At 38.0% G+C, this 27930-nt stretch overlaps 2 protein-coding genes across 2 annotated transcripts; one reads left to right on the top strand and one right to left on the bottom strand.

Annotated features, from left to right (window-relative positions):
• The first annotated feature begins 377 nt into the window (after positions 1 to 377).
• cript (cysteine-rich PDZ-binding protein) lies at positions 378 to 12605 on the top strand. The gene is made up of 5 exons (XM_088323381.1): positions 378 to 504; positions 691 to 756; positions 8069 to 8123; positions 9126 to 9229; positions 11543 to 12605. The coding sequence occupies exons 1-5, from the start codon at positions 489 to 491 to the stop codon at positions 11605 to 11607; spliced, it is 306 nt and encodes a 101-aa protein (XP_088179507.1). The 5' UTR covers positions 378 to 488; the 3' UTR covers positions 11608 to 12605.
• A 2009-nt stretch (positions 12606 to 14614) lies between these two features.
• gch2 (GTP cyclohydrolase 2) lies at positions 14615 to 26411 on the bottom strand. The gene is made up of 6 exons (XM_088323294.1): positions 26057 to 26411; positions 22749 to 22858; positions 22603 to 22658; positions 19663 to 19694; positions 16492 to 16576; positions 14615 to 15155 (listed from the first exon to the last, which is right to left on the bottom strand). The coding sequence occupies exons 1-6, from the start codon at positions 26358 to 26360 to the stop codon at positions 15029 to 15031; spliced, it is 714 nt and encodes a 237-aa protein (XP_088179420.1). The 5' UTR covers positions 26361 to 26411; the 3' UTR covers positions 14615 to 15028.
• Positions 26412 to 27930: the final 1519 nt, after the last annotated feature.

The following is a 27930-nucleotide window of genomic DNA, read 5'->3' as shown; positions in this document are numbered from 1 at the left end:
ACGGGGAGAACATACAAACTCCGTACAGGAAGTCTGGAGCTGGATTTGAACCCACGCAGGAGGTTCCCAAGACATGAACTGTGCTGCACATGCGCTCTGCCCATAGAAATAATCATTTAAGTTAAAAGGGTAAATCCACAAAATAATATATATCTACAACTAAATTAGCATCTACATTAATGTTGTCGTTTCTTTCGTCATTAACCCAAGAACTGATTTTTATACATTTTCTGAAATACGTAAACTAAGAAATAAAACAAATTTTCAATCGGATTTAGATATTTTTATCGAACACTTGAATGACACAGGTGGCAACCAATCAAATACCCCAAAGTCTTCGCACCTCGTCCTTGACGTCATCATGAACAGGAAGTTTACAAACATAGCCTTTTAGCTAACTAGCTAACGTCGAAAAAGACAAAGCCTACGGCAACGAGTGTTTTGTTTTCATCTATTTAAAGTAAAACCACCACATACAGGGAGAAAATATGGTCTGCGAAAAATGTAAGTTCACAACGAACTGTGAAATATATTCAAATGTTAACTAAATGTCTGAATTTCCGAACGGCCTGCTGTTTTAACACGCCTATGGTCTCTCAAAATGTCGATTGTTTTACGCAATAGATTCACAATGCAGGTCTTTATTAATGTCACCCTGTGTGATTTGATTTCCCTTTGATTGTGTTTAAGGCGAGAAAAAACTTGGCAGAGTCATCACCCCTGACACATGGAAGGACGGAGCACGAAACACGATAGGTAAAATGGATCTATAGAATAAAATTGTCTTGATTGTCATTGATAACAACAAAGTGACAATGAAAACAGCGAGATTAGACGCGGCAGTCTACGATAAACATGTATTTATTTTGCCGATCCATTGTAACACTGAAATATCGGACCACTAGATGTCGCCGTATTGCCTACTGCAACCGAAAGCAAACACATTACAACAAACCACAACGCAAACTATGGAGAATCATTCCGTAATTAAATTCATCATTGATCAATTAGCTAACCAAATTTGTGCCTGCATAACAATCAAGCTTTACAAATCGGACGCATACAATATGTACCCTTTGCACGTGACGTCACAGTAACTTCTCTGGCAGAATGAGAGCCATGACGGACGTAGGAAGCACCTGAGTGCACGGCAGTTGAATAGGCAGTTGAGTTGAAACAAATACCATTAATTACAACAGAAGAACATAACCACCACTTTTTTACCACAGGGATTAATTCCTGTGCGGTGGGCAAGCTTCTAAGCCCGGTTTGGAATATAATCTCTTTTGATGATACCAGACGACGGAAATTTTGTATCTGCAGTCAAACGCTGGAACTGGTGTTTTGCCGTGTCACAACTAAGGCATTCCACTCAAGTATTCCAGTAGGTACAAGTCACGTCAAAGACATTCAATATAATAAGTTAGCTAGTGCTAACTAGCTATGTTAGCCTTACCGTTGCTATTTCTTACTGCGTATATGAGCTGTTTTTATTGCGATTAACCAGAGTTTCTAAACAGAAACGTTTTGAAAATCATATGTATTGAAAGCTGTTCTGTGCTCTACCATAAAAGCTTATTACACAGAAATGAACTGCAAAATTACCAACGGATTAAAAGAGAGACTACGTTGTGCCATTATAAATATTTTCAACATGCTCAAAATACTCTGGGCTTTTCTGTTTTATTACATTCCCCCCACAAATAGATATGGAGTAAATTTAGTATTATTTGTGCAAGGTGGGACATTTCACGCAGGGAGTGTATTTTTTAGCACAAAACCAATAAGAACTGGTAAGCTTACAGACTTTTATAAGCTTTTAGATCAGCACTGGTGCATGGGGACACTCCATATACTGCATAGTGGTACACATAGTGTGTACTGAAGTAAGGCAGACTGGACAATTTGTTTAGATGTGTGAATATGTCAGGAGGAAGATCGTATGGCTCGTTAGTTAGCATTGCTAATGCTATCAACAGTTTCGCTAAATAGCCCTTTGTGTGCTTTTCGACAAGGTGAGCCACGTCATCCGACAGCTGCACAGTATTCGTTTGCCTAGTCATTGCCAATGGTGTTGAAAAGTATAGCCGTTTTTGTTGTTGTTTAGTATTTACTGGCCTCGTCCACTTTTATTAAGGGTTACCGCCGTCCGTCATGGTGTCGTCACGTAGTTAGGTCACATGTGTGCAAAGGGTCATTACTTGCGCACCAGTTTTGAGTCATGTTTTTTTTTAATTCATTCAATGCCAGATGTGTTTCGCAAATTGGTAGAGCTAGAGAAAGCCAATTTTTGCTGTTGTAACTCATTTGTGATGCCTTCAATATTTAAACAATGATTTCCATAAACAGAAAGACACTTTGCTTGCAAAATAACTATCTATTAAAAGAACACAGACTTTATGCATAAACGCAAAAAAAAATTCAGTGCCGCCCACACTCTCAGTCGCTGGATAGAGGAAGCAAAGTAACACTAGGAAGTGGGGGTCTTCTCAATGTGTGGTCAAAACAATTCTGCCATCTAGTGGTGATATATCATACTGAAATCATTCCCAGAGGCTTGATACTTACTGATCAGCAGGGCCAAAGCCTTTAGAATATTTTTTAGGATTTGTTTTTCAAAAATAAAAAAATATCTTCATTTTGGCACTCAGCAACAATGCTTCTGCAAACCTATTTATACGTTATGGCATCAAAAAAAGCAACCTAATGTGAATTCTGTTTTTCACACGAGGTTCATGAGTTCATACAGTTTACGTGGAGTGAAAGGTTTACTAACAGAGTTCGACTAAAAATCTTAGGATTTATGAATTACTTTCATACAAGACTTTTAACACAAAGTGCATTACAGGTTATAATCACCCCAAATCCCAGACTCAAATCCCTTGAATCGAATACCTTGTACGATATCAGTGAAGGTATTGTTTAACAAAAAAAAAAAAAACAGAAAAAATACTAAGTCTAAGGAATATTTATGAGGGATACATGCATTAAAAACCAAGGATTTAATCGGCGAACTGGATCCAAAAGGTCTGCACGATTAACCGAAATCTTATGCCCATTGCAATGTGACTCAGTGCGATTGTGTAATCGTATGACGCCTCGTTTTTTTTGAGGATTTATGGACAGCAACCCTAACTAAGCTCGCCAGAAGAGGGTGCTGTTTTCTTAAATTTAACCCCTCAACGATCCTGTAAAATTCACATAAAATCCCAATCCAAGACGTACCCAAAGTAAACTCAAATCTGTTGTTGAACCGTTTGGATCAGGGGTGTCAAATAGGCGGCCCACGGGAAGGATCAGGTCCGCTTAGGGATTGCATCCGGCCCACGGGACAGCCCTGAGTGAAGCACAAGAGAAAAACGAGCTGCAGGTTGAAATATGTCCACTTGATGTTGCCAGGTGCCTCTCAGAAATGCTGTACTTTTATTTCTTCTCTCTCTCGGTCTCTCTCTCTAGGTTCCTGTCTCTCTCTGTCTCTCTGTCGGTCTCTCTCTGTCTCTCTCTCTCTTTCTTTCTTCGTCTCTCTGTCTCTCTTGGTCTCTCTGTCTCTCTGTCTCTCTTGGTCTCTCGGTCTCTCTCTCTCTCTCTCTCGGTCTCTCTCTCTCTCTCTCTCTCTCTCGGTCTCTCTCTCTTTCTCTCTCTCTCTCTCTCTCTCTCTCTCTCTCTCTCTCTCTCTCTCTCTCTCTCGGTCTCTTTCTCGGTCTCTCTCTCTCTCTCTCTCTCTCTCGGTGTCTCTGTCTCTGTCCCTCTCTCTGTCTCTTTTGAAGAGAAACACTCTCAAGGTTTGTCCCTAACTGAAATAATCACTGCAAGTGCTCCTAACATTTAGTCATCTAATTTAGAACACACAGAAATAGTAGGTTTTCATTATCGCCTGAATTTTTGGCTTTTTTTTTTTTGCAATCACGTGCAAGATTAGTGTAGCGTGGGCATCTTAGCTCTAAAACAGCTGGAAAAAATGTTCACCACCTGAAAAACTAAGCATGAGTATTTTATACGATTTCTGAGGATATGTCCAGGGGTGACTGCTGACATCATACAGACAAGTCTTTACTTTTCAATAGCCGTATGGCCCTGTCACTAGTCTGAACCCTTGGATGCATAAGTGGGATAAAACATGACCCCCAAGGGTTGATATTTCTTCAAAATAAAAAAGAAACAGTTGTCATGTTCCAGGTACTCCTCATAATACATGTTTATGATGTGATGCCTTTAGTATTTTTATTTTTTTTTCCCCGACTAATCACCTACTCCAGTCATGGAAGAATGTAGGTCATGCATCCAAAAGTTAATAACAAAACTAGCACAGAAAATGCATCATTCTTTTAAAATCGAAAATCTAATCGAAATTGCAAAACTGTTCTGAAAACTAGCAATTAGGTTTTTTCTCGCAAAATCGTGCAGCTCGATTTTCCACGCACCAAAAAGAAAAGCATTGTTTTCCTTCCATGCACAGCGTGACACACACGACACTTCATTCTCCTCACATGCTCCTTGTTCTTTGGAGGGCTGGGAGATACAGTCTTCAAATTATAGTCTTGATTTCTGATCAATAAATAGACAATGGCAGTGACTGTCAAAACCGGTTTGGGGATTTGCTTTATCTAGGTTATGAAATATGGCACAAATTATTGGAAATAATTTGTGGGGTTTGCTTCTAAAAAAAGGAAGTTATCTTATTTCGCATAGGATGTCTATTCTTGCAGCAATCTTAAGAACTGTACGGTGCCCAAAGTTTTGAGTATCCAACGACGTTTGATCATTTTGGCACTCGGTCGCAAAAATTCTGCTCCTGTGCGGGGCAAATGGGAAAAAGGCGAACTGCATTTTTTCCATAACGCATGCACTCTAAACATAAAACACCAGAACGACGTCTGAAAACATTTCAGATGCCCTTCTGGAAGATAAATTAGTCAGTAATTGGGAAAAATTATGCCTGCCTTTAGACGTGGGGGAATAAGCCCACCACAACAACTACTTCGTTTTCCTTTTTCTCCCTTTTTGTGTTTTGCCGCGGACCCGAAAGACGCATCCTTACCCCCAAGACCATTCCCGCTTTTAAAAGACATTCCTTCTTTTCGCTCCCTGTTGGATTATCGGACTAAGTACGCCTTCGTTCCATCATGACGACGTTTTTTCTTTTATTTTTCTTTCCTTTTTATGTCTTTCCTTTTGGTTGTGCGTTTTGATGTTAAAACCACCGACAGAATTGACTTAAATATATTTCCTGGATTACAGAATTGAACATTTGAATTCCACCCCAGTCAAAGAACTCAGGCCTATGGGCTGGGTGGAATGACTGATGGACAGTTCCTGAATGTACCCAGGTCTCATCACAGAGACTATGACTCTTCAGCAGAAAGTCTGTTAACATAAAGTTTGTGATCGTGATTCAAACATTCATGACTGTGTATGAATTATGACGAATGATGAAACATGTTTACAAAATTTGTCCTGTTTAAGACATTTAGGCGTACAAGCTTACTCTGCTTTAATTATCCGGCCCCTATTGGCCTTTAGAAACCATTTCACCCCTGAACAGACCAGGAAATTATCAGCTTTCCTCCGAATCATGCCCCCTGGGGTGTATTTTCTTGCCTGCCTGTCAGACAACAAAAGGGGATCACTAGGTCATAGCCTTAAGAGAGCGCTTCAATGGCACACGGATCCACCCTGCAAGTCCAATCGACCCCACTGGACCCCACCGCTATAACCCCGATGAGACCTGAATTTTGAGGATCCCAAAGAACATCTCGAGGATTATTTTAATTTTCAACTTCATGCTGTTTGGTTTATGGGTGGTTTAACTCTAGAGGAATTGCCTGTGGGAATGACTATCCTATATTAATCCTATAAAAATAGAGATCCCGTTCCTTTAAGTAGTAGTAACTTTACTTTGGACTACCTTATCCGACACATTATATTGGCTAACCTATTTTTCCTCTCTTTTTTCTTTCTTTTCTTTTACACATGATAAGGTTGATTTCTTCAGACTCCGAACGCAATCTTCTTTTTTTCCTTGATTTCATTTTGATTTCATGTTAAATAAACCCCCGTGTTAATGTTCAATTCTGGATTTTGCATCGATATGCTGCCCTAAATCCAGTCCATTTACCATTTAGATAACTTCGCAGGATCACAGTCTTTTCCTTGAGTTAACTGAAAGCTTGTGTTAACGAAATCAAGTTGCAAAATAATATGCTAAGTATCTTGGCTGGTCACAAGATCCTAAACACGTGATCCTCTCTACTGGAGGGCATCTTTTAACTCATTCAATGCCAGGCGTTTCTCTCAAATGGGAAATACGGGTTGTTAGGAAATAAATCTTAAAATGTACCGTTTACCAAATTGTTCGAACTAGTTATCTGACTCTATTAACCAAACACAACCTGCATTCTCCTAACAATGCACGCTCGTTTCTTGATGGAAATATGAACAAGACACCGGCATTTCCACACGGGGGCAGATCTAATTTCTTAAATAATTTAGCTAAGTGAACTCCATCGAATATATGGCCGAATTAGTGTCGCTCGAGTCTCTGTCAAGTCTCCTCTCTCGATCTTCTGCCTTTCTTCCCCTGCCCACGTTTTTTCCGCAAGCTGGTGTGCCGGATCCTCCCATGGGCGTGCCAATGGAAGCCCCCACGTGGGGTCACCCCCTCGCCTCGATGTCTGGAGAAACTCAAAACAGGAGAGCATTTCTATGTCATCAGGGCCTTGTTCTCCAAACATTGCCTGCCGTCCCCCCGTCAGAGTCCTGTTATCAAAATTCAGCGTGACCTGAAAGCCCACTCAGGGAAAATCTTCATTGCACTTGATAAATGTAACTTGTATTTAATCTTATAAAATCCTTTATAGTAAAATGTATAAAATCCTTCAGGGTGTAAGCCAATTTTTGCCATTTTGACTCATTTTTGAAAGAATACTGAAGGTTTAGCTCTATAGCTAAAAAAAGCATCAACCCTCATCTCTAATTGGAAAAAAATACGTTTCTGGCTTTTACCATTGTTTAGTAGACAACTGTTGAACATTGCTAACTATCTTGAAAATACTTGTTTTCAAGAAAACCTCTGAGAAAAACAGCTTTTTGTATTTCAAACTGTACTTACACTTGGCTTTCATTTTTTTTGAATTTGTGATACCCCTTATATCCAAACAATACTTTCCATAAACACAAGGGTACTTTGCTTGCAAAATAACATTTTATCACAAGACCTCTGAACCAATGCATGAGCGTCGCGTGAACTTTGCAAAACTTTTCAGCGCTTGATGTTTCCTGTGACATGATCACACGGTTTCGGTCAGCATGGCTATTACGTTCCTGTGAACTTACACAAAACATCATCCCCAAGTATGAATAAGGGACTTTGTCATCAGTTGTAGAAAATAAAAAGCTCTCTTGAACCGTCTGTCTGTCCTTTTCCATATATTCATTTTTCTCAACACTTTTGCACCTACTTGGGGGCTGCTGCCTACACACTCTCAATTGCTGGATACAGGAAGCAAAACTAGGACGTGGATGATGCTCTTATCATAGCCACTCCTGCCATCTGATGGTGATTGTTTTAAACTGAAAATAATTCCCAAAGGCTTGATACTTGATACTTACTGATGACCTGCACCAACCCTGTGTAATTTAATAGTTTTTTAAAATAAAGCCCAAAACGACCATTTTTAATTTTGCCACTCAGGGGCAATGCTTCTCAAAACGTATTTATACATTTGGCACTGAATAAGTCTAATTGAGGGTCTGGTGTCAAGTGGACACTCTGCCAATGGCGCTGATTCCAATGGCATTTCTTGTCTTATTTTAGAAAAATGTTGCACATCATTTCATTGCACTTTTGTTCTGATGCATTTAGGGTAGTCTCCAAACACTACCTTCTAAATATTTTCCTGTTTATCCTAACATTCTTCTTTTAAGTATTTATTACATCTTTTTCCTGGGGTGCCCCGTCTAATCTGCTTGTAAATAATGTTCATTATCTCGTTATCAATGACAATAAAGACAATTTTAATTATAATGGCGCTTCGTTGGAAGGCTAATTCCGTCCTTTTTTTTGTTTCAGAGAGCGGCGGGCGCAAGCGCAATGAAAACAAACTGCTGACTTCAAAGAAAGCCAGGTGAGCTCCACATATGAGATGCTTCTCTAAATGATGATCTCGTCGATTAAGCAAGCTAGTGAGGAATCATTTAGCATTTTTTTTTCCAGAAGTACTCATAGAAAATGTGCATTTGACAAGGCGAATGTAATTTTCTAATCTGATAATACACTGTATTATTCACATGACTCGTAGCGTGAAGTATTAAAAACTGGCAAAATGGTCTTCTGATAAGAATCGCAGGCCAAGATTTTGGCTTGACCTTTTGAGCGGTTGCGGTTTAAAGTTCACATGGGCACAGTACGGAATTCTTGTTGAAATAAATCCTTTATTAACCCCTTAACGTTTCTGTACAATTCGCCTAAAATTACAATCCAAGACTTACCCAAAGTAAATTGAATACTGTTTTCTTAACCGTTTGGAGAATAGGGACGATTTTGGTCTCTTTTGAAAGGTAAGACTCTGGAGTCTCGTCCCAAACTGAAATAATCACTGCAAGTTTGAGTAATTACATTGAGTAATATGAGTTGGAACACACAGAATTAAAAGCCTTTTATTATCGCCTGAATTTCTTTTTGGCAATTAAATGCCTGCAGATTAGTGTAGCATGGGCATTTTAGCTGTTAAACCGGCGAGACATTGTTTCAAGCCTTACCTGGTACCTTGTGAAATTTGATCACACACTGAAAATTTAAACATCGTATTTGACACTTTTTTCTGAAAGTAGGTTCAGGCGTTTCCAAAAGTGCCCATTTGGAGACGAACGTTTTACCTTTGCAAATTTGTATTTTACTTTGGCCAACATTTTAGACATTGTGAAAGAGTGGTAAATGTTTTGACTTTCTCCCGGAAGTCAAATCAATGATTCTACAACTGAAATATTTTTTTTCTTTCTTCATTATGGTGCAACTCATACTCCAAGCAACTTATAGTCCAGAAAATACAGTAATATAGAAAAGCCGATTGTTAATCATTCATTCCAAATGGCCGATAAACACACATTTTCCCGTTTTTGTCTTTTAGGTTCGATCCGTACAGCAAGACGGGCTTCACCACGTGTCGCATCTGCAAGAGTTCCGTCCATCAGTCAGGCTCGCACTACTGCCAAGGCTGCGCTTACAAAAAAGGTCGGTATGTCCTACTGTGGACGTCATTCACTCATATCTGCCTGTGGGAAAGTAGATTTTGGGTGGAATGCATCATGCATGCCCTTAGTTGCAAGTTGGTTTGAATAACAACTGACATCATCAAAATACAGCATCCCTCTTTTTTTCCTTCGCGTGGAAGAAAAATGGTAACCAGTAAGGATTGGCATAGTAGTAATCGCTTTTGATGGATTGTGTGGAGCTAATTGGTCATTAGCTAGGGTTTTTTCCATTTTTTTTGTGGGATTTTTCAACGCGGCGATATAATATAATAAATAAAAAAGACATTACATATCGAGATTTTGGAAAGAGTCAGTACGGGGCGCAAAGGAGATTTCTTTTTTTCCCTTAAAGTGAAAGATTAGATGGATTTTTAGCTCAAACCAGCAGGATTCAATTAAAAAAAGAGTACTTCTCACTGTAAAAGTTGCAGTCATCGTGTTTGAGTTTTCATGAAAAATGCATGTAATGCAATAGTATTGTGATTTTGTTAGCAAGGGCAACAAAATATGGCACTTGTTTCTTAAATCACCAATTTATTATCATTCTTTTAATATAAACTGTCCTTTCAGTGAAGAAAAGTATTTAGTCAACCACCATTCGTGCATGTTTTCCCACTTCAAAATATAAGAAAAGCCTGTGATTGTCATCATAGGTACATATACCTCAAGAACATTAAAGATTTAATTTGCAGTCCACTATTACGGTCGTAAACATCTACATATGTATGCTAAGCTTTAGGGCAGGGGTGAGTAAACTACAGCCCACGGGCCCCATTAGGCTTTATAATTCGTCTCCCTGAACAAAGAGTTGAAATGTACTACAAATAAAAATATATATACTGTCATGGTTACGACGTGAGATTGTATTAGGATGAAGAAAAGAACACTGATTAAGGAAAGCCGGTGCTTCCAGAAACGTCTCAGGGAGGAATCACGCTCTGTCTATGGCTAGAAGCTCATTTATTGGAAACACAAGAATGAAACAACACACTGATTGGTGTAAACGAAATTACATGAACACAGGAAACAAATCTGCCCGGTTTAGACAGGAATCACATGTTTGAATACAGTGTACATACGCTCCCCTACTTACGACCATTCGACTTAAGAACATTTTTTTTCGGGATGTCGAATATCATCCGGACATCGCTGTAAGTTAGATTTTGTATTGTGTGCACTTTTTTTCCGAGTACCGGACATTACTGTAGTGCTTCTTTCTGCCGCTACCGGCCTATGGTGGCGCTGTGAGAGGTCACCCAGCATCCACCCTGAAGAAGAAATCCTCTTCCTAGTCCGTGTGCAAACATACTGTACTGAATCTCCAACGCGCAAAAAACTGACATTTTTAGTGTTTAATATCTCGTGCATCCATTCAATACGGTTGGTGTAAAGAAAAGGTGAGCCGTTTCTTTTAAAACAAAAGTGGAATAAGAAAGCTTGATGCGGTTGAGAATAAGACTAGAGAATTATTACAACTGAAATATTATGACAGAAATACTACAAAAATGCAACTACATATACACTACAAACAAATGTACTATGGAAATACGACAGAAATATTACAAAATACTTCTATGGAATATATCTCTACAGTAATACTACAATACAAATGCTAGCCAGTCGCAGGGCACATAGAGACAACACCTAGGGACAATATGGACCGGCCAATTCACCTGACATACATGTTTTTGGGATGTGGGAGGAAACCGGAGTGCCCAGAGTAAACCCACGTAAGCACGGGCAGAACATGCAAACTCCGCACGGGGACCCTGAACCTCTGCACCGCGGGGCTGCGCGCTAACCACCTAGCCGCCGTGCCACCCTTTTAAAACCAATCTAATGAAACTGAAACTAATTCAAAACAAATGTAGTCAACTCATGTTTATTTGTTTGGCCCTTAAACACAAAGAGTCTCAAAGGGCTGCACAGACCACAGATTATTTCAAACTACAGTCAATTATGACACCATCCCCTGATCTAAAGCCTACATGAAGGCACGGGAAAACTCAAAAATAAAGCAATATAATATGTAGATGTCTGCATGTAAATATTTTCATAATGATGATAAATGAAAAGGTCTCCAGCATTGGCCCCCTGGCCAATTTCTTCTTCTTATTCCACTTCTAATGACTTCTTAATCAAACTTCTACCACAAGGTCGCTCGGGTTCACCGTACCGCAGGGGGATAAGTCTCGCGACAAACCGGGCATTGTCCGAGCCCTAAACCCCAACGATCAGTCCACAAAACAAGACCTTGGGCCTGCTCACGAGCTCTCCCGTTTGATCTCCTCAGGAATCTGCGCCATGTGCGGGAAAAAGGTTCTGGACACCACCAACTACAAGCAGACGTCGGTGTGACCGGTTTAGTGTAAACCGGTGTGAGTGTCACTCCAGTTGCATTTAGAGGGCAGTTCAGCCTTTTTTGGACTGTGTTTAGGTGATTTTTTTTTTTGGGTCATAAAATATTCAGTGTAAAAGGAAAAAGCAGAGAAACTATTTTGTTTGAATCCATCTCGAAATCCTTGGAAATGCTTGAATTTTATCGGTGTGTTTTCAAGGTTTGAAATGCTTGACATTGTTGCCGTGTTTCTTGGTAGTCTGACTCTACAAACCAGGGGGGATTTATAATGGAATGGTTTAAAACTAACAACATAACAGTGTTAGAATGGCCGAGCCAAACTCAAGACTTAAATCTTATAGAGTAGGGGTGTCAAACAGGTGGCCCGCAGGCTGGTTCAGGCTCTCTAAGGGATTGAATCCAGCCGGCGAGACAACGCACAGAGAAGCGCAAGAGAAAAACGAGCTGCAGGTTGAAATATGTCCACTTGATGTTGTCAAAGCCGGGTGCCTCTCACAAAGGCTGTACTTGTATTTCTTTGTCTCTCTCTCCCTCCCTTTTCCTCTCACTATCTCTCTTTCACTCTCTCTTTCTTTTTCTCTGTCTCTTTCTTTGTCTCTGTGTCTTTTTACCTTCTTTTACTCTCTCTTGCTTTCCCCTTCTCTCTTTCTCCCCTTCTCTGTTTGTATTTCTCTTTGGATTTTTTTCTCTCTCTTTGCCCCTCTCTCTTTTTATCTTTATCTCTTTCTATTTATTTCTCTTTCCCCATCTCTCACTATTTCTATTTTTATCCCTTTCTATTTCTCTTTGGATTTTTATTCTTTCTCTCTCCCTCTCTGACTATTTATATTTTTATCTTTCTATTTCTTTCTCTTTCCCCCTCTCTAGCTATTTCTATTTTTATCTCTTTCTATTCCTCTTTGGAATTATTTATTTCTCTCTCTTTCCCCCTCTCTCACTATTTCTATTTTTAATTATTTCTCTCTCTCTGTCTCTCAACCTCTCTCGGTCTTTCTCCCTCTCTCTTGGTCTCTCTTTCTCTCCCTCGTTTTCTCTTAATTCATTCTCTCTTTTTAATCTATTAGTCCGGCCCCCGAGAGATTGTTTGTTCTATTGTGTGGCCCCCGAGTTAAAATGAGTTTGACACCCCTGCTATAAACCAAGCATTAAATGACGGAAAGTAAAACAAGTCTCTTTAGAAATGATGCTGACATGCTTGCCCTATGAAGTAGCGGTAATATCTAAAAAAAATCCAGCCCGACCCGGCACACAAGTTTTAAAGCCCCAATGGATAATATTTCACCACTAGATGGCACTGTGTGGTGTGCTGCAAGCTGGTGTAAAAAATAACATTGGTATGATAGTTCGTGTATTCTTGTCTAGTATTGAATGTTTTTAATTTTTACCGAATGTTAGTCAAAATGAGTGGGCGGTGTGTATTGTTTGACCACTAGATGTCGCCGTATTGTGTCAGCCGATAACGAGTGCTGAAAAGCACAAGGAACAATACAAACTAGGGGGACTGGTAGTGGCCAAAATACACCCTTTTACTTGTCATATTTTTTTGCTTCGCCTTTTCGAGGTTTTTGGGTTCCTGTAGAAGCAAGATGGCAGACAATTATGTCAGCTCCCTCTGGATGGGACTCGTGTTATGTGAAATAAAAGCCAATTATTAAAAAAATGCTTGTTTTTGTGATGTTTTATGTATTTTGACTTAGTTCATGAGTCGATATTGTTTTTTGACTTAAGATTTACAGGAGGTGCTAAAGTTTACACACTCTGTTCCAAGTGTTATTTTATCCAGTGTTTCTAAACCGGTGGGTCGGGACCAAAAAGCGGGTCAAAAACCAGTTTTCAACGTGACTTTCCTTGGCAAATATAATGCAAAGACGACAAAAACGTAGGGTCAGTTACACTCCTTAACAGTAGATGGCGATAATGCTCTGCTCAATCTACCTGTCCAGTCAATGTACAGGTTTCAAGGGGACCATACCTCCTTTTATTGTAGTTTTCTGGGTTTTGTTTCCTTTTTCTGCACATAATAATGGGTTCGCTTATATGCGATGTAGGCTTATATGCGGGTATATATGGTAAGTTTTTTGGTTGTGGTGTTTATTTTGTTTTGTTTTTTAAGGAGTTTACTATCTCAGCTTTAAAGCACACAATCCTTTCATTTGATACATTTGAGAAGTGGAATTTATTTCTTGATTTGGGTCGCAGCTTGGGTGTAACAATGGGTTCTCAAGTCAGACCAGTTGAGAACCATGGATTCAAACCAGGGGTGTCAAACTCATTTGAGCTTGGGGCCACACAGTAGAACAAAAACTCACTGTGCTGTTGGACTAGTAGATGAAAGAGAGAGAGAGAATAATAAATAAATAATGAAAGAAAGGAAGAGAGAGAGAGTAAAAGAAAGAAAAAAAGAGGGAGAGTAAAAAAGAAAAGGGGGGGGGAGAGGAGAGAATAAAAAGAAGGGAGAAAATGAAGGGGAGGTAGAGAATGAAAGAGATAGGAAAGAAAGAAGGAAAAAGAGGGAGAAAAAGTAAAAGGGAGAGAGAGAAAATGAAAGAGGTAGAGAAATAATAAGAAAAAAGAGCAAAAGCGAGAATAGAAGGAAAAGAAGAGAGAGAGAGAGTAAAAAAGGAGAGAATGAAAAAGAGAAGGAGAGAAAATAGAGGGGAGGATGAAAAAGACAGGAAGGGAGACAGAGAAAGGAAGAGAGAGAGAAAGAGGAAGAAATAGAAAATAAAGAGGAAGGGAGAGAAAGGGGAAGAGTGAAAGAAAGAGGAAGAGAGAGAGAAAGAGAGAAAAAAGGAGAGAGGAAAGAGGGAGAAAATGAAAGAGGTTGAGATTGAAAGAATAAGAAAAAAGAGGACAAAGGAGAAAGAAAGACTGAAAGGAAGAGAGAGAGATTAAAAATTAAGTTCATCATTGTTTTCAGTTGGGAAAGAAATCTCCTATTTGGGGGGGATATCGCTAGCAGGCGCTAACGCTCATTTTCACGTATAAATCCAGAGTCGGTTGTGATAAGATTTCTACATTTTATTTTGGTAAATAATCATCAAAGTACACGCTTTACAGATTAAAAACGATTTAAAAAAAAGAAAAAAAAAACTCCGATCAAGTCGGCAATAATAGTCGCTATTGTACAAATGCTCCGTGTTACAAAAATAGCGTCGATCAATCACGGAATTACAACTCTTTCATCGTGAGAAAGCCAAAAAAATTCAAACAGTACGATTTAGCCAAGCACCAACAGAATTCACGTCATCCAAAAGAAACAATTTGACATTAGAAGGAATACATAGAATCATTTTTATATGAAATAATAGGAGGGAAAATAAAGGCACAGTGGTGTCACAAATCATCAAAGCTGCGGCGTTGAGATTTTTCAAGCTTTGGTCGTGTTTTTTGGAGTTTTTCCTGTTGCCTCGGGGTTCCTCAGGGCTTGGTGAGGGACAGGAACTCCTCCCGGGTTTTGGGGTCGTTCAGGTAGACCCCCAACATGGAGCTGGTCACCGTGCGGCTGTTCATCTTCTGCACGCCGCGCATGACCATGCACATGTGTCTGCGTTAAGGCGGGGAGAGGGATGTTAGAGGGTTCGTGCGGGTGCTTGAAATCCTCAAACGCTTTTTAAAAGGGTCGATATGCGCTTGTGAATGTTTGAAATCGTCGCCTAGTTTCTCTGACGCTGCTCTCTGCCGGCTTCGCTTTACCAACGCGTTCGTTCTCCCTTCGTGGTTAACGGCAGCTGGCATTAGTTTGTATGTCCTGTGAAGCATTATCGCCCCCTACACGACAGTGCGTGCTACAGCTAATTGGGATACTATGAAATGTGTATTTGTGCAAGGATTAGGTATCAATTATGTACATTTAATAAGTACAATGCAAAAAATGAAGGTAGCAATTCCCAGTGGTACACTAATGGGAAGAACTTCCTGCAACTGAAAACATAAACTAGATAATACTGTGATATTTACCCAACATATATATATATATATATATATATATATATATATATATATATATAAATATAAAAGCTTCAAATTTGCCTATGTAAATTTAAGATATATGTGTGACTCTCACTGGATTTCTTCCTTAAATGTTACTGGATACAATAGAAAATAGGCTTTGAAAGTCTTTAAAGGGACAGTGTGTATGTTTGAGTGCGTCCTAGTAGTGAAAAAAATATATATGTTTAAAAGAAAACAATATTGATGTGAATCATAAGGAGATATGATAAATTATCAGATAACTGTGCATTTTTAAATACAGGAGAAATGTGTATTTGTTTGACTTAAGGATTATCTATAGGGAGCTGGCATATTTGTCAGCTATCTTGCCACTAAAGGTTCCCCTCAAAAAACACTGTTTTTTTCGCCTTTTTCTTTTTTATTCCTCACTTGTTCTTCTCCTTTTTTTCTTTCTGTCTTTGCTTTTTTCTTCTTATCCCCTTTTTTCTTATTTTGTCTTCCTTTTTTCTTTGATTTTCTAAATTTTCTTTCAACTTTAATCTTCTAGTTTTTTCTCTCTTCTTTATTCCGTCTGTTATTCTTGCTTTTCTCTTGTTTCCATATTTTCTCTTCATCTTTCTCTTTTTCACTTTTTTTTCTTTTCTGTTTTTCCTTTTCTTTCATTTTCTGTGTTTCTTTTTTTTAGTTTTCTTTTTTCTCTTTTTCCCTTTTACGCAAAGCAGGGCGAAAAATAAGAAGGATAAACGATGCACTTTGGTCACTTTTAGCCTCCGTAGTCCGTACTTGTTAGCACTCTTTTTTGATGGTCTTGGTCAAATATTACACACTGTCCCTTTAAAAATTGCTTGAATTTGGCCATGAAGAGGTATACCAACCCTGAATAGTATGCAAGCTTGTTTTGGGTGGGGTATTTTTCCGTGTGTACTTACGCAGCTTCAATCACCACGGCAACGCCTCTGGGCTGCAGGGCGTCGGCTAACCCAACAGCAATCTGCTTAGTGAGACGCTCTTGGACTAAGAGAAAAGGACCACATATACACAAAGTTAGTTTTTTTACATTATTGCTGGTTCAGCGAATCGTCTTTATTGTCATTGATAACAACATATCATGCATTGTGTTCAGAGCGGACAACACACAGCGAATGCTATCACGGGGGCAACTAAGGGAGCGCTCTGTATGTCGGGTGTGTGTGACTGCAATAGGCTAATGTATGCTGTCAGTCAAACAGCAGGGCGGGCGCACATGTCAAAATGGCTACCGAAAACAAACTAGGAAGCGTGACAACAGCTAGCTTTTAGCGGCTTGTTACATTGAAAAGAATTTGAGAAAAGTCAGAAGAGCGCAAATAAATGGTCATCACCAGCGGGTGCTTTGGGGATTGTTATCGGTAAGCGACCGAGGTGGCGTCGGGAGAGGCAATAGAGAGGCTGCAGGTCTGGTCTACTGCTACAGCTAGGCTAACAACTCTTAAACCACCAAGCTTGTATCTCAACAAGGCTAGAACCATTACCTATGGAACAGATGACTTGAAGCTTCAACTCGTGGGAAACCGCTACATTTGTGACTCTTATTTTGAACATTACAGAGACCTGGCTCAACCTAGGGATACCCGATGTTAGCATGCAGCTAGCCAGACGATCTCTATTTTGCTTTCTTGTACTGAAAGAAGAACCCCTCCGATTTCATTGTACTTTTGTTTAATGCTAATAAAGACCACATATTCAACTGCAATTCTGTTTTATGCATTTTCATTTGTAGATCTATAGTTGTTATTTTGCTCAACTTGTATACTGTCAGTCGACAAGGACGTCATCTCGAGGTAAGTTTGACCGCTACTTTGCGGATTTTCACTTTTTGCAAGGGATTACTATACTTGCGCATTTACTGTATTTTCTGGACTATAAGGCACACTCAAAAACCGCAAATTGGCCAGAAATTCGAACGTGCGTCTTATAATCAGGTGCGCCTTATATATGAAGGCAGAGTATCTGATTTTGTTTATTTTGTGTGGGGTTTTTTTTCTCAAGTTTTCAAAATAAAATAAGAAAACATTTCACGTTTTATCCATATTTCCTCATGTATACGGAAACAAAATTTCCTTAAATTTTCCCCATAATTCCTCATTCCTTATTTTACTGTAATTTTCCTAAAAAATACATCATCAAATGATATAAAATATAAAATGTTTTCTCTCTATCTTTGTATTTTCAGAGAAAATAAGATGAAGATGATCTACTGTCATTTGTGACGGGACCTCAAATGTCACACATAATGTAGCGTGTAACGTCACTGGTTTCCGATTCTTTACGGCGAATTATCGCTTCACACCCCAGGGCGCACAGTCGTCTTTTGTCCTGAGTTGCTCTGCTTGCGGTTTGCCCAAAGTCAACTTACGACCGAGCGCTGAATTCCAGTGGCAAACGCTTCAACTATGTCGGTTTGGGGTAATCGGCGTGAATGGGTCGATCGGAGAAAAAGACTGAGAGAGAGAGAAAGAGAGAGAGAGACTGTAGGACACAGGGAGAGAGAATAAGACAGACTGTAAGAGATAAAGAGAGAAAGGCAAAGAGCTAGAGAGGGAGATATAGAGAGAGATGTAAAAAAGAGTGTGAAAGTATAAGAAAAAGAAAAAGACTAAGAAAAAAAGAAGGAAAGAGTGGGAGAGAAAATAAGAAAAAAAAGAGACACAGAGAGAAAAAAACGAGGAGCATAGAGAGAAAGAGAGACAAAAAAGTGACAGAGAAAGAAGGGGAAAACAGTGAGTGAGAGGGAAAGAAAGAGTGAGAGAGAGAAAGAGAGCTAGAGAGAGGAGGAGAAAAAAAGAAAGGAAGGGAGAGGGAAATAAAGAGAGACTAAGGAACACACAGAGCGAGAATAATACAGAAATAAGAGATAAAGAGAAAAAGGCAAAGAGCTAGAGAGGGAGATTAGAGAAAGAACATAAAAAAGAGAGAGAGTGAAAGAAAGAGAAAAGAGTAAGAAAAAAGAAGGGAAAGGGTGAGAGAAATTAAGAAAAAAAGACACTGAGAGAAAAGACTGAGGAACACACAGAGAGAGAGACAAAAAAGTGACAGAGAGAAAGAAAGGAAGAAAAGGAGTGAGTGAGAGGGAAAGAATGTGTGAGAGAGAGAAAGAGAATGAAAGAAAGGAAGTGAGAGAGGGAAATAAAAAGAGACTGAGGAAAACAAAGAGAATAAGGCAGAAATAAGAGATAAAGAGAGAAGGACAGAGTGCTAGAGAGGGAGAAATAACGTAAAAAGGAGTTTTAGAGTGAAAGAAAGATGGAGAGAAAGAACGTAAAAGGAGAGTGAAACAAATAGAAAAAGAGTGAGAGAGAGAAGAGAGAAAGAATGAGGAACACAGAGAATAAGACAGACGTTAAGAGATAAAGACAGAAAAACAATGTAAAAAAAGAGTTTGAGAGTGAAACAAAGTGAAAGAGAGAGAGAAAGAAAGAGGGGGAGAAAAAAGAGAAAAAGACTGAGGAACACAGACAGTAAGAGAGAGAAAGAAAGAGAGAAGTGAAGAAAGAAAGATTGAGAGAGGAAGAAAGTGAAAGATAAAGAAAGGGAGAAAGAAAGCTAGGGATAGAGAGAAAGAACAAGAGTGAGAAAGAAAGAATAAAGAGAGAAAGAAAGGAGAGAACAACAGAAAGAAAGAGAAAAAAAGGGATGGAAAACAAACTCAATAGATAGAGAAGAAAAAAAGGGGCGAGAGTGACCAAAATTCTACAGCTACAGCTACTTAATGAGTGGTGCCTGGCTTTGGCAACATTAAGCGGACATACTTAAAACTGCCGCCCTTTTTTTAATCTTGTGCTTCTCTCAGCATTGTCTCGCTTGTTGGGCCTGATCCGGCACGTGGGCCGCATCTTTGACAACCCCGACCTAATTCCCCCCAGCTGTATTCAATATGTTCAAACGAGGTGAAAAATGCTCATTTGACGTACTTGACATCTCTAAAGATATAATGATATATAATATATATATATATATATATATATATATATATATATATATATATACTGTATATATATACTGTATATGTGAAATAATGATATTGATATGGAAGTTTTACAAATATGAGTACTGCATCTCACCTTGAAGCCTTCGACTGTAGATCTCCACAATCCTGCAAACAAAAGTACTTTACTTTTAGGAAGTAAAACATTGTTGCAAATTCTTTAGCCCCCCCTTTTTTTTCTAAAAGAAAACTACTTTTAAGGATTACTTTTTGAGCCGTATTCAGCGACTTTGAATATTGCCCCACGCTGTACTTGCCCAAGACACACCACGGGAAGGGCTCCCCCTGCTGCCCAGGCGGTTAAGGGATCCATGAACCCAGGAATGATAGTTGCAGTTTTTTTTGTTTTATGAGGATTGTTTTTTTTTTGCATCGTGAGAGTAATAATAAAAAAGCAAAATTGTTTTAAATGATATCATAATTTAGCTCGTTTTCTTCGATTTTTAACTCATTGAAACCAATTCCCAGTGCCACCAAATGTATTTTCTATAAAAACTACAAAAATTGTAACAAGTAATGAAATCAACTGCAACTTTTATTTTGAAATATGAACTCTCATTATACATTCTGGAATATGATTTTTAATGTTTAGCAAAACTTACCTTTAATTTCTTAACAAATTATATTTCTGTATGAAAAGTCTAGTGGCAATTTAGTCCTGTAATTTATTTTCCTGGTTGTAGAAAGGCCACTAGGGGGATTTTGATACTGCTATTGGCCGCGATCATTTAAAGAGACAGTGTGTGTTATTTAGTGCCTCCTGGTGGTAAAACAGGATTTAAATTATTAGCAAAAATACATGAGCTGTTATACAAACAAGGAATTTTAAAAGAAAATTGTCGGTCGAGACATTTGCACTTATCTGTCTTTTCATAAAATAGCCACTAGAGGGCGTTTGATTTAGCTATTGGCAAAGGTAGTTTATAATGAGGTTGGTATCGGCACTAATGCTGGTTTCGGAATTTTTTTAGTGTACTTGATTTTGAAGATTTTTCTAATAATTATTATATGCATTGTATTTCTTTAGTATTTCTGTTATAACATTTCTGTGGTCGTATTTTTGTAGTATTTCTGTCTTAATAATTTCTGTAATGTTTTTGTTTTGTTTTGTTTTATAATATTACTGTTGTAGTATTTCGAAAGGAATATTTTTGTATTATTTCTGTAGTATTTTTGTAGTATTTTCATAGTAGTTTTTATGTAGTGTTTCTTGATTATTTTTTGTAATATTAATGTACCGGGGTAGTTGTATTTTAGTAGCATTTCTGTCATCATATTTCTGTAGTAGTATTTATGTTTTATGATATTATTGTAGTGGTATTTCTGTAATAGTGTTTTCAAAGTATTTCTGTACTGTTTGTGCATTATTTTTGTAGTAGTGTTCATGTAGTATTTCTTTATTATTTTTGTAATTTAACTTTTGTTGATTTTAGTAGTATTTCTTTTGTAATATTTCTGTAGTAGTATTTGTGTTTTATAATTTTACTGTAGGGCTATATTTGTAGTATTTCTGTAAAATTATTTTTATAGTATTTCCATAGCAGTATTATTGTAGTATTTCAGTAGTATCTGTATGTTATTTTGATAATAGTACTTAAGTCGCATTTCCTTAGCATTTTTGTAATATTACTGTTGTTGTATTTTAGTAATATTTCTGTCGTAACATTTCTGTAGTTATATTTATGTTTTATAATATTACTGTAGTGGTACTTCTGTAAAAGTGTTTTTGGAGTATTTACATAGTAGTATTTATATAGGAACTATTTAGTATTTTTGTAATACCACTGTAGTTTTATTTTACTTGTTTTGGAAGTGTTTTGATTGCAATATGTTTGCATTATTTTTGTAGTATTTTCATAATAGTATTAATGTAGTATTTCTGTAGTATTTTTGTAATAACACTGTAGTGGTATTTTTGTCTTTACTTGATTATTAATAGTATTCATAGACACACAAATGGATTATGGTGACAAAGCACCTACACCTACAAAAAACACTTTTTATTAGTAGTACTTTATTTACTATTCTATATATTGTCATTATATCATATATTATTAGGGGGGCCGATACCCGTGACTGAAAAGTCAGCAATCTATTTATTTTCGAATGCCCTTGACTTCTAAGATGACGCTCTACACCCAAAAACAACGGCGACAAGTTGATGAAGGTGCTGTATCAGGAAACTAGTACTCTCTGTTTCATGCGGGGGAACAAACCCCTACCCAGAGAAAAGCACTGGAGGGGGATGGGCGCTACCAGGCTGTACTTGCCAAAAACAACGGCGACCAGTTGATGAAGGTGTTGTTTTTTAGTAAGATCAAAACTCTTTTCTTACTGGTAACTAGGAAACTAGTACTCTCTGTTTCATGCGGGGGAACAAACCCCTACCCAGAGAAAAGCACTGGAGGGGGATGGGCGCCGCCAGGCTGTACTTGCCAAAAACAACGGCAACCAGTTGATGAAGTTACTGTATCTGATGAAGATCAAATCACTTCTCCTGCTACTGGTAACTAGGAAACCAATACTCTACGTTTCGTGTGGGGGAACAAACCCACCCAGAGAAAAGCACTGGAGGGGGATGGGCGCCGCCAGGCTGTACTTGCCAAAAACAACGGCAACCAGTTGATGAAGTTACTGTATCTGATGAAGATCAAATCACTTTTCCTGCTACTGGTAACTAGGAAACCAGTACTCTACGTTTCATGTGGGGAAACAAACCCCTACCCAGAGAAAAGCACTGGAGGGGGATGGGCGCCGCCAGGCTGTACTTGCCAAAGACAAACCTACAACCCAGGTAGTCAAGGGGATTCGTGAACTGTGATATTTCTATTGATTATTCAAATAATCTTTTGCAGCCATTTTCCTCCGGTTTCCCAAAGTTCTTTCGAAATCCGGTTATAAGGACGCCAGGGAGAGGGAACGCTCTCACGTGAGTTTGGAATTTCCGACTTACAGTTTGAGAGTCTTAAGCTCAACGCAGTGAAAAACAACTACACAAAAACCTAGTTTTAATTACCTTGCTAGCTTGCTCAGTCCCACCACCTTCTTATTGGGAATATACCCGATGTGGACCTACAAAAAAAGGGAAAAAAGACAGTGTCTGCTGACTTAAGTAACAAAACAAGGTGTTTTTTTGTATTGAGAACACCAAAAAAATCCTACTTTTCCAAAAAAGGGCACCAGGTGATGCTCGCACAGTGAGAACATGTCGATTCCTTTCACGATCACCATCTCGTCGTGGTCCTCGTCGAAAATCGCGTCGTTCAGCACGTCTGCCGGTAAAAAAAAAAAAAGGATTTTGTCATTACAACAAGCAAAAGCTGATAGACGATTGGATTTGGCTGCTCGGAGTGGCCGGTGGTTGGAGGCCGTGGTTGGAGGCCGTGGTACCCGATTAGGCCACCTGAGACCCGAGGGACACAGACCACACTAAAGCAGTAGTTTAGCGATTTTTGGGGTATTTATTGGGGTTGCCTTGACACAAAACCTAGCTCAAAACACAGAAAATGAGTATTTTTGTAGGATAATTTTTGTAGTACAGTTTTTTTGTAATTGAAAATTGCATCATTCCAAACACATTACTGTAGTATTTTTCTAGTATTTCTCTTGTACTATTTTTGTAGTATAACTGTAGTCTTTTTGTCGTATTTAATCATAGTATTTTTGTTGTATTACTGTAGTTGTGTTTTTTTTTTTTTTACTAATTCTGTTGTCGGATTTTGTTGTAATTCTGTAGTATTATCATAGAAGTAATTTTGTGGTATTTGTCTGGTGGTATTTCTGTAGTACAGTTGTTTTGTAATTGATAATGGCATCATTCCAAACATATTACTGTAGTATTTTTAGTATTTCTCTCGTAGTATTTTTGTAGTATAGCTGTCGTCTTTTTGGTGTATTTAATCATAGTATTTTTGTTATATTTCTGTAATATTACTGTAGTTGTAATTTGATTTTTTTTTAACAATTCTGTTCTAGTATTTAGTTGTAATTCTGTAGTATTATCGTAGAAGTAATTTTGTGGTATTTCTCTGGTCGTATTTCTGCAGTAGTATTTTTTTGTACTGTTACTGTAGATATATTTCTGGAGTATAGTTTTTTTCTAATTGATAATAGCAACATTCCAAACACATTACTGTAGTATTTTTGTAGTGTTTCTGTTGTAGTGTTTCTGTTGTAGTGTTTTTGTAGTATTACTGTAGTTGTTTTTTTTCGTATTTCTGTAGTAATATCTTTGTAGTATTACTGTTGAGATATTTCTGTAGTATACATTTTTTGTAATTGAAAATGGCATAATTCCAAACACATAACTGTAGTAATGTTGTAGTAGTATTTTTGTAGTATTACTGTAGTTGTTTTTGTGGCATTTCTGTAGTAATATTTTTGTAGTATTACTGTAGAGATATTTAATAGTTTAGGGTTTTTTATAGTTGAAAATGGCAACATTCCAAACATATTACTGTAGTATTTTTGTTGTATTTGTGTCATGGATTTTTTTTTTTTTTAGTATTAATGTTATAGTTGTTTTTAGTATTTCTGTAGTAATATATTTGTAGTATTACTGTAGAGATATTTATGTGGTATAGGTGTTTTTTAGTTGAAAATGGTATCATTCCAAACATTACTGTCGTATTTTTGTTGTATTTCTGTCATAGTATTTTTTCAGTATTACTGTAGTTTTTTAAAATATTTTTTCTGTGGTAATATTTTGCAGTATTACTGTAGAGGTATTTTTGTAGTATATTGTATTTGAAATGATGATATTTTTTTCTTTTCAGAATATAAAGCAAAAGTATTTATTAGACCCTTGTTTCCAAGCGCTAAATTTGGTTTTGGTATTCATTTTGTAGTATTTCTGTAGTACTTTTTTTGTAGAAGACGGACAAGGAAGAGAAAGAGGGCATATTTATTTCCTGTTATATATATTGTCCAGGTATTTTACCATTTTGGTTTCAATTGAAAAGCCCGCGGGCCGCAGTTTGCCCACCCTTGATTCAAGGCATTCAAAACCATCCGGATGGTTCTCGATTTTTCGCGTTAAAGGTTTGATGAGGCGTGGATCGATTGGTCGTGCCTGGATGTCAGGGGCGATAATGGATTCACGTAATTGTCAGGCATATGGACGATTCCCCGAAATAGGAATGGGAAACAGAGACAGACAGATACCAATCTTGATCACAAGTTTTCGATTATCGCTAAAAACTTCATTCTACAGAAGCAATGGGTGAATTTTTTTGTGTTTTATTAGGAGAAATGCAATATTTTCTGCGTGTATCGCGGCAATACTAAGTATAATACACAACACTGAATTGATTGCAAGAACTAAGAAAGAAGCTTAAAGAATTGTTGGTGTATTTTATTTTCGGAAAATAAAATAAACTTACACAAAGTATCTGTGTTTTCGTTTTACATAGTCTGTTTTGCTGTGAGGTTGATTGCCGCTTTATAAGGAAATTTATTATGTGGAAGATAACGTACTCTTGTAGTATTTCTGCTGAAGAATTTTTGTAGTATGATTTTTGTAGTCATTTATTTAGTATTTTCATAGACTTTTGAAGCATTATTGTAGCATTTGTGCAGCAGCATTTTGTAGTATTTCTGCAGTGATTTCGTACTATGATTTTCATAGTATTTTTTGTAGTATTTGCCAACATCATTTTTGCCGTTCCATGTGTTCCGTTACTCCCCAAGCCTGCACAAAATTTTGGAGTTTGATTCATATTTAGTTTATTTTGTCTTTTATTAGCATATTTGATATTGGAGTAATCCAAAAGTAATTGAGAGTAATCCAGTTAAAGTAACCCTACCCAACCCTGTTCACAACAAATACAAAGACGGAATGGTTTAAGTTGTATTACATTCCCAACCAGGGTTGGGTAGGGTTACTTTAACTGGATTACTTTCAATTACTTTTGGATTACTCCAATACCAAATATGCTAATAAAAGACAAAATACCCTAAATATGAATAAAATGACTAAATTTTGTGCAGGCTTGGGGAGTAACAGAATACATGGAACGGCAAAAGTGATGTTGGCAAGCTGTTTGGATTTATTTTCATTTTGTTTCTGTCGCATTTTATGTTCGTTTTGCCGGAATCCAAAGAGATCAAAGCCAGGAGAGAAAGCTTACCACGTGTTGTGAGTCATCATTTTATTCATATTTGGTTTATTTTGTCTTTAATTAGCACATTTGGTATTGGAGTAATCCAAAAGTCATTGAAAGTAATCCAGTTAAAGTAACCCTACCCAACCCTGTTTCCAACAAATGCAAGACGAAGTGGTTTTGGTTATATGTTCGCCATTACATTCCCGAAAAGTGATATAAAAGTGAGATAAAAGTGGTTATAGTAGCTAGGGGATGCAAATCTGGGCAGGGATGCATTTCTCGGCGGTCCACCTGAGTAGTCTGGACCAGAGGCAAACTAAGTTTCGCTGTGAGTAAATAGGTGCGTGTCAAAAAAACGGCGCTCACCGTCTACGGTCTCGTGGTAGCCTTTGGTGAAGAACTGCATGGCCTTGGCGGCGCGCAAGGGCGTGCGCAGGAGCCCCTGGCGGTCCACGTCCTCGCCGATCTCCCGGAGGATGCTGGTGTAGGCGCTCTGCAGGGCGGGCAGCCGACTCTGGTCTTCAACCTCTTTGCGGGAACCCTCGTGGAGCTTCCGGTGCACCGCCACCACCGCGGCCGCCTTGGTGACGCTCAGGTCGTGGAAACCGTTGGTGCAGTGGAAGTCCTCCGCGGCGACCTCGCCGGCGTTCCCGTTGCAGTGACCGTTCATGATGAAGGATGAGAGTGATGCGTTCGAGTGTTGCGCTCCTGCCTCCCCGGTTGTCGCTCCTTTTAAAGCGGGCGATTTTCTAGGGCAGGTCGCCATCGACGCCCCCCTCCTCCTCGTCTCTTCGTCATCGATCTGTATGGATTATGGACGCTCCCCACTTCCCAAGAACGCGCGCGGTTCTCATGACTCCTCGTGCAAACGTGCAAATCTTTTATTGATGTATTGCGATTTCCACGCGTTTCAAGCGCCACGGAAAACGGTTTCCGTCCATTTCAAGGAAAGAAAAAAAGGATGAAAAAGGGGAAAATTGACCGTGGGTCATTGGTGACATTTAGACGTAATTGACACAAGTTATCGCATCCAATTCAACCTCAACCGATAAAGAATTGCAATTTCTCTTATTGAGCAATAAAAGACGCGGCACCTATTTACTCACAGTTGATATAAACAAAGCTCATTCGTGTACACGAGTTTATGTACCGAGTAAACAACACAAACAACTCTTCCGGAAACTTTCTTAGTTCTTTACTTTGGAAATGAAACAAAAAATACGACTGCTAAAATACTACAAGAACACTACTACTACTACTACTACTACTACGATAAAATAGTACAAATAGTACATAAATACTACTACAGTAATACTTCAATAACACATCAACAAAATGCTACTGATATTCTGCAAAAATCCTACTAGAAAAATCCTACTGCTGAATTACTACAAAAATACTACAGGAATACTAAAGTAAATCCTACTAGGAAATAGGACAAAAAGAATGAATCCTACAAAAATACTTCTGCTGAAATACTACAAGAACACTACTACTACTACTACTAAAGAATAGTACAAAAATACTACTACAGTAATACTTCAATATACATCAACGAAATACCACATAATGCTCCTGATACTCTGCAAAACTCTTACTATAAAAATCTTACTGCTGAAATACTACAATAATACACCAGAAATACTAGGATACATCCTTCTAGTAAATAGTACAAAAACAACAAATCCTACAGAAATACTACTACAAAAATTCTACTGCTAAAATAATACAAGAACACAAAAAAATACTACTGCTGAAATACTACAAGAACACTACTACTACTACTACTTCTTCTACTACTACTACTACTACAAATAGTACAAAAATACTACTACAGTAATACTTAAAAAATACATCAACAAAATACCACACAAGGCTACTGATATTCTGCCAAAATCCCACTCGAAAATTCCTACTGCTGAAATACGACAAGAATACTTACAGAAATACTCAAATAAATCCTATTGGGAAACAGTACAAAAAGATTAAATCCAACAAAAATACTACCTCAGAAATACTACAAAAATACTACTACTACTGCTATAAAATAGTACAAAAAGTACCAATCATACAGAAATACTGCTACAGTAGTACTTCAAACATACAACGACAAAAGTACCACAAAATCCTTCTGAAATTCTGCAAAAATCCTACTACAAAAATTCTACTGCAGAAATACAAGAACTCTAAGTAATACCAAAAATAATTCTACTAGGAAATAGTACAAATAGTACAAATGC

Source organism: Urocampus carinirostris, chromosome 19 (assembly GCF_059441175.1).
Source record: "Urocampus carinirostris isolate Australia breed hairy pipefish chromosome 19, RoL_Ucar_1.0, whole genome shotgun sequence".
Taxonomy (NCBI): Eukaryota; Metazoa; Chordata; class Actinopteri; order Syngnathiformes; family Syngnathidae; genus Urocampus; species Urocampus carinirostris.
Note: the sequence above shows the minus strand (reverse complement) of the source record. Positions and strands in the feature narration are given on the sequence as shown.

Coding starts and splice junctions, on each gene's coding strand:
- cript (XM_088323381.1), top strand. Junction 757..8,068: donor CGGAGCACGAAACACGATAG/GTAAAATGGATC, acceptor TTTTTGTTTCAG/AGAGCGGCGGGCGCAAGCGC. Junction 8,124..9,125: donor CTGACTTCAAAGAAAGCCAG/GTGAGCTCCACA, acceptor TTTGTCTTTTAG/GTTCGATCCGTACAGCAAGA.
- gch2 (XM_088323294.1), bottom strand. CDS start 26,360: ATGAACGGTCACTGCAACGGGAACGCCGGCGAGGTCGCCGCGGAGGAC. Junction 22,659..22,748: donor TGGTGCCCTTTTTTGGAAAA/GTAGGATTTTTT, acceptor CTTTTTTTGTAG/GTCCACATCGGGTATATTCC. Junction 15,156..16,491: donor GCCGTGGTGATTGAAGCTGC/GTAAGTACACAC, acceptor GCCTTAACGCAG/ACACATGTGCATGGTCATGC.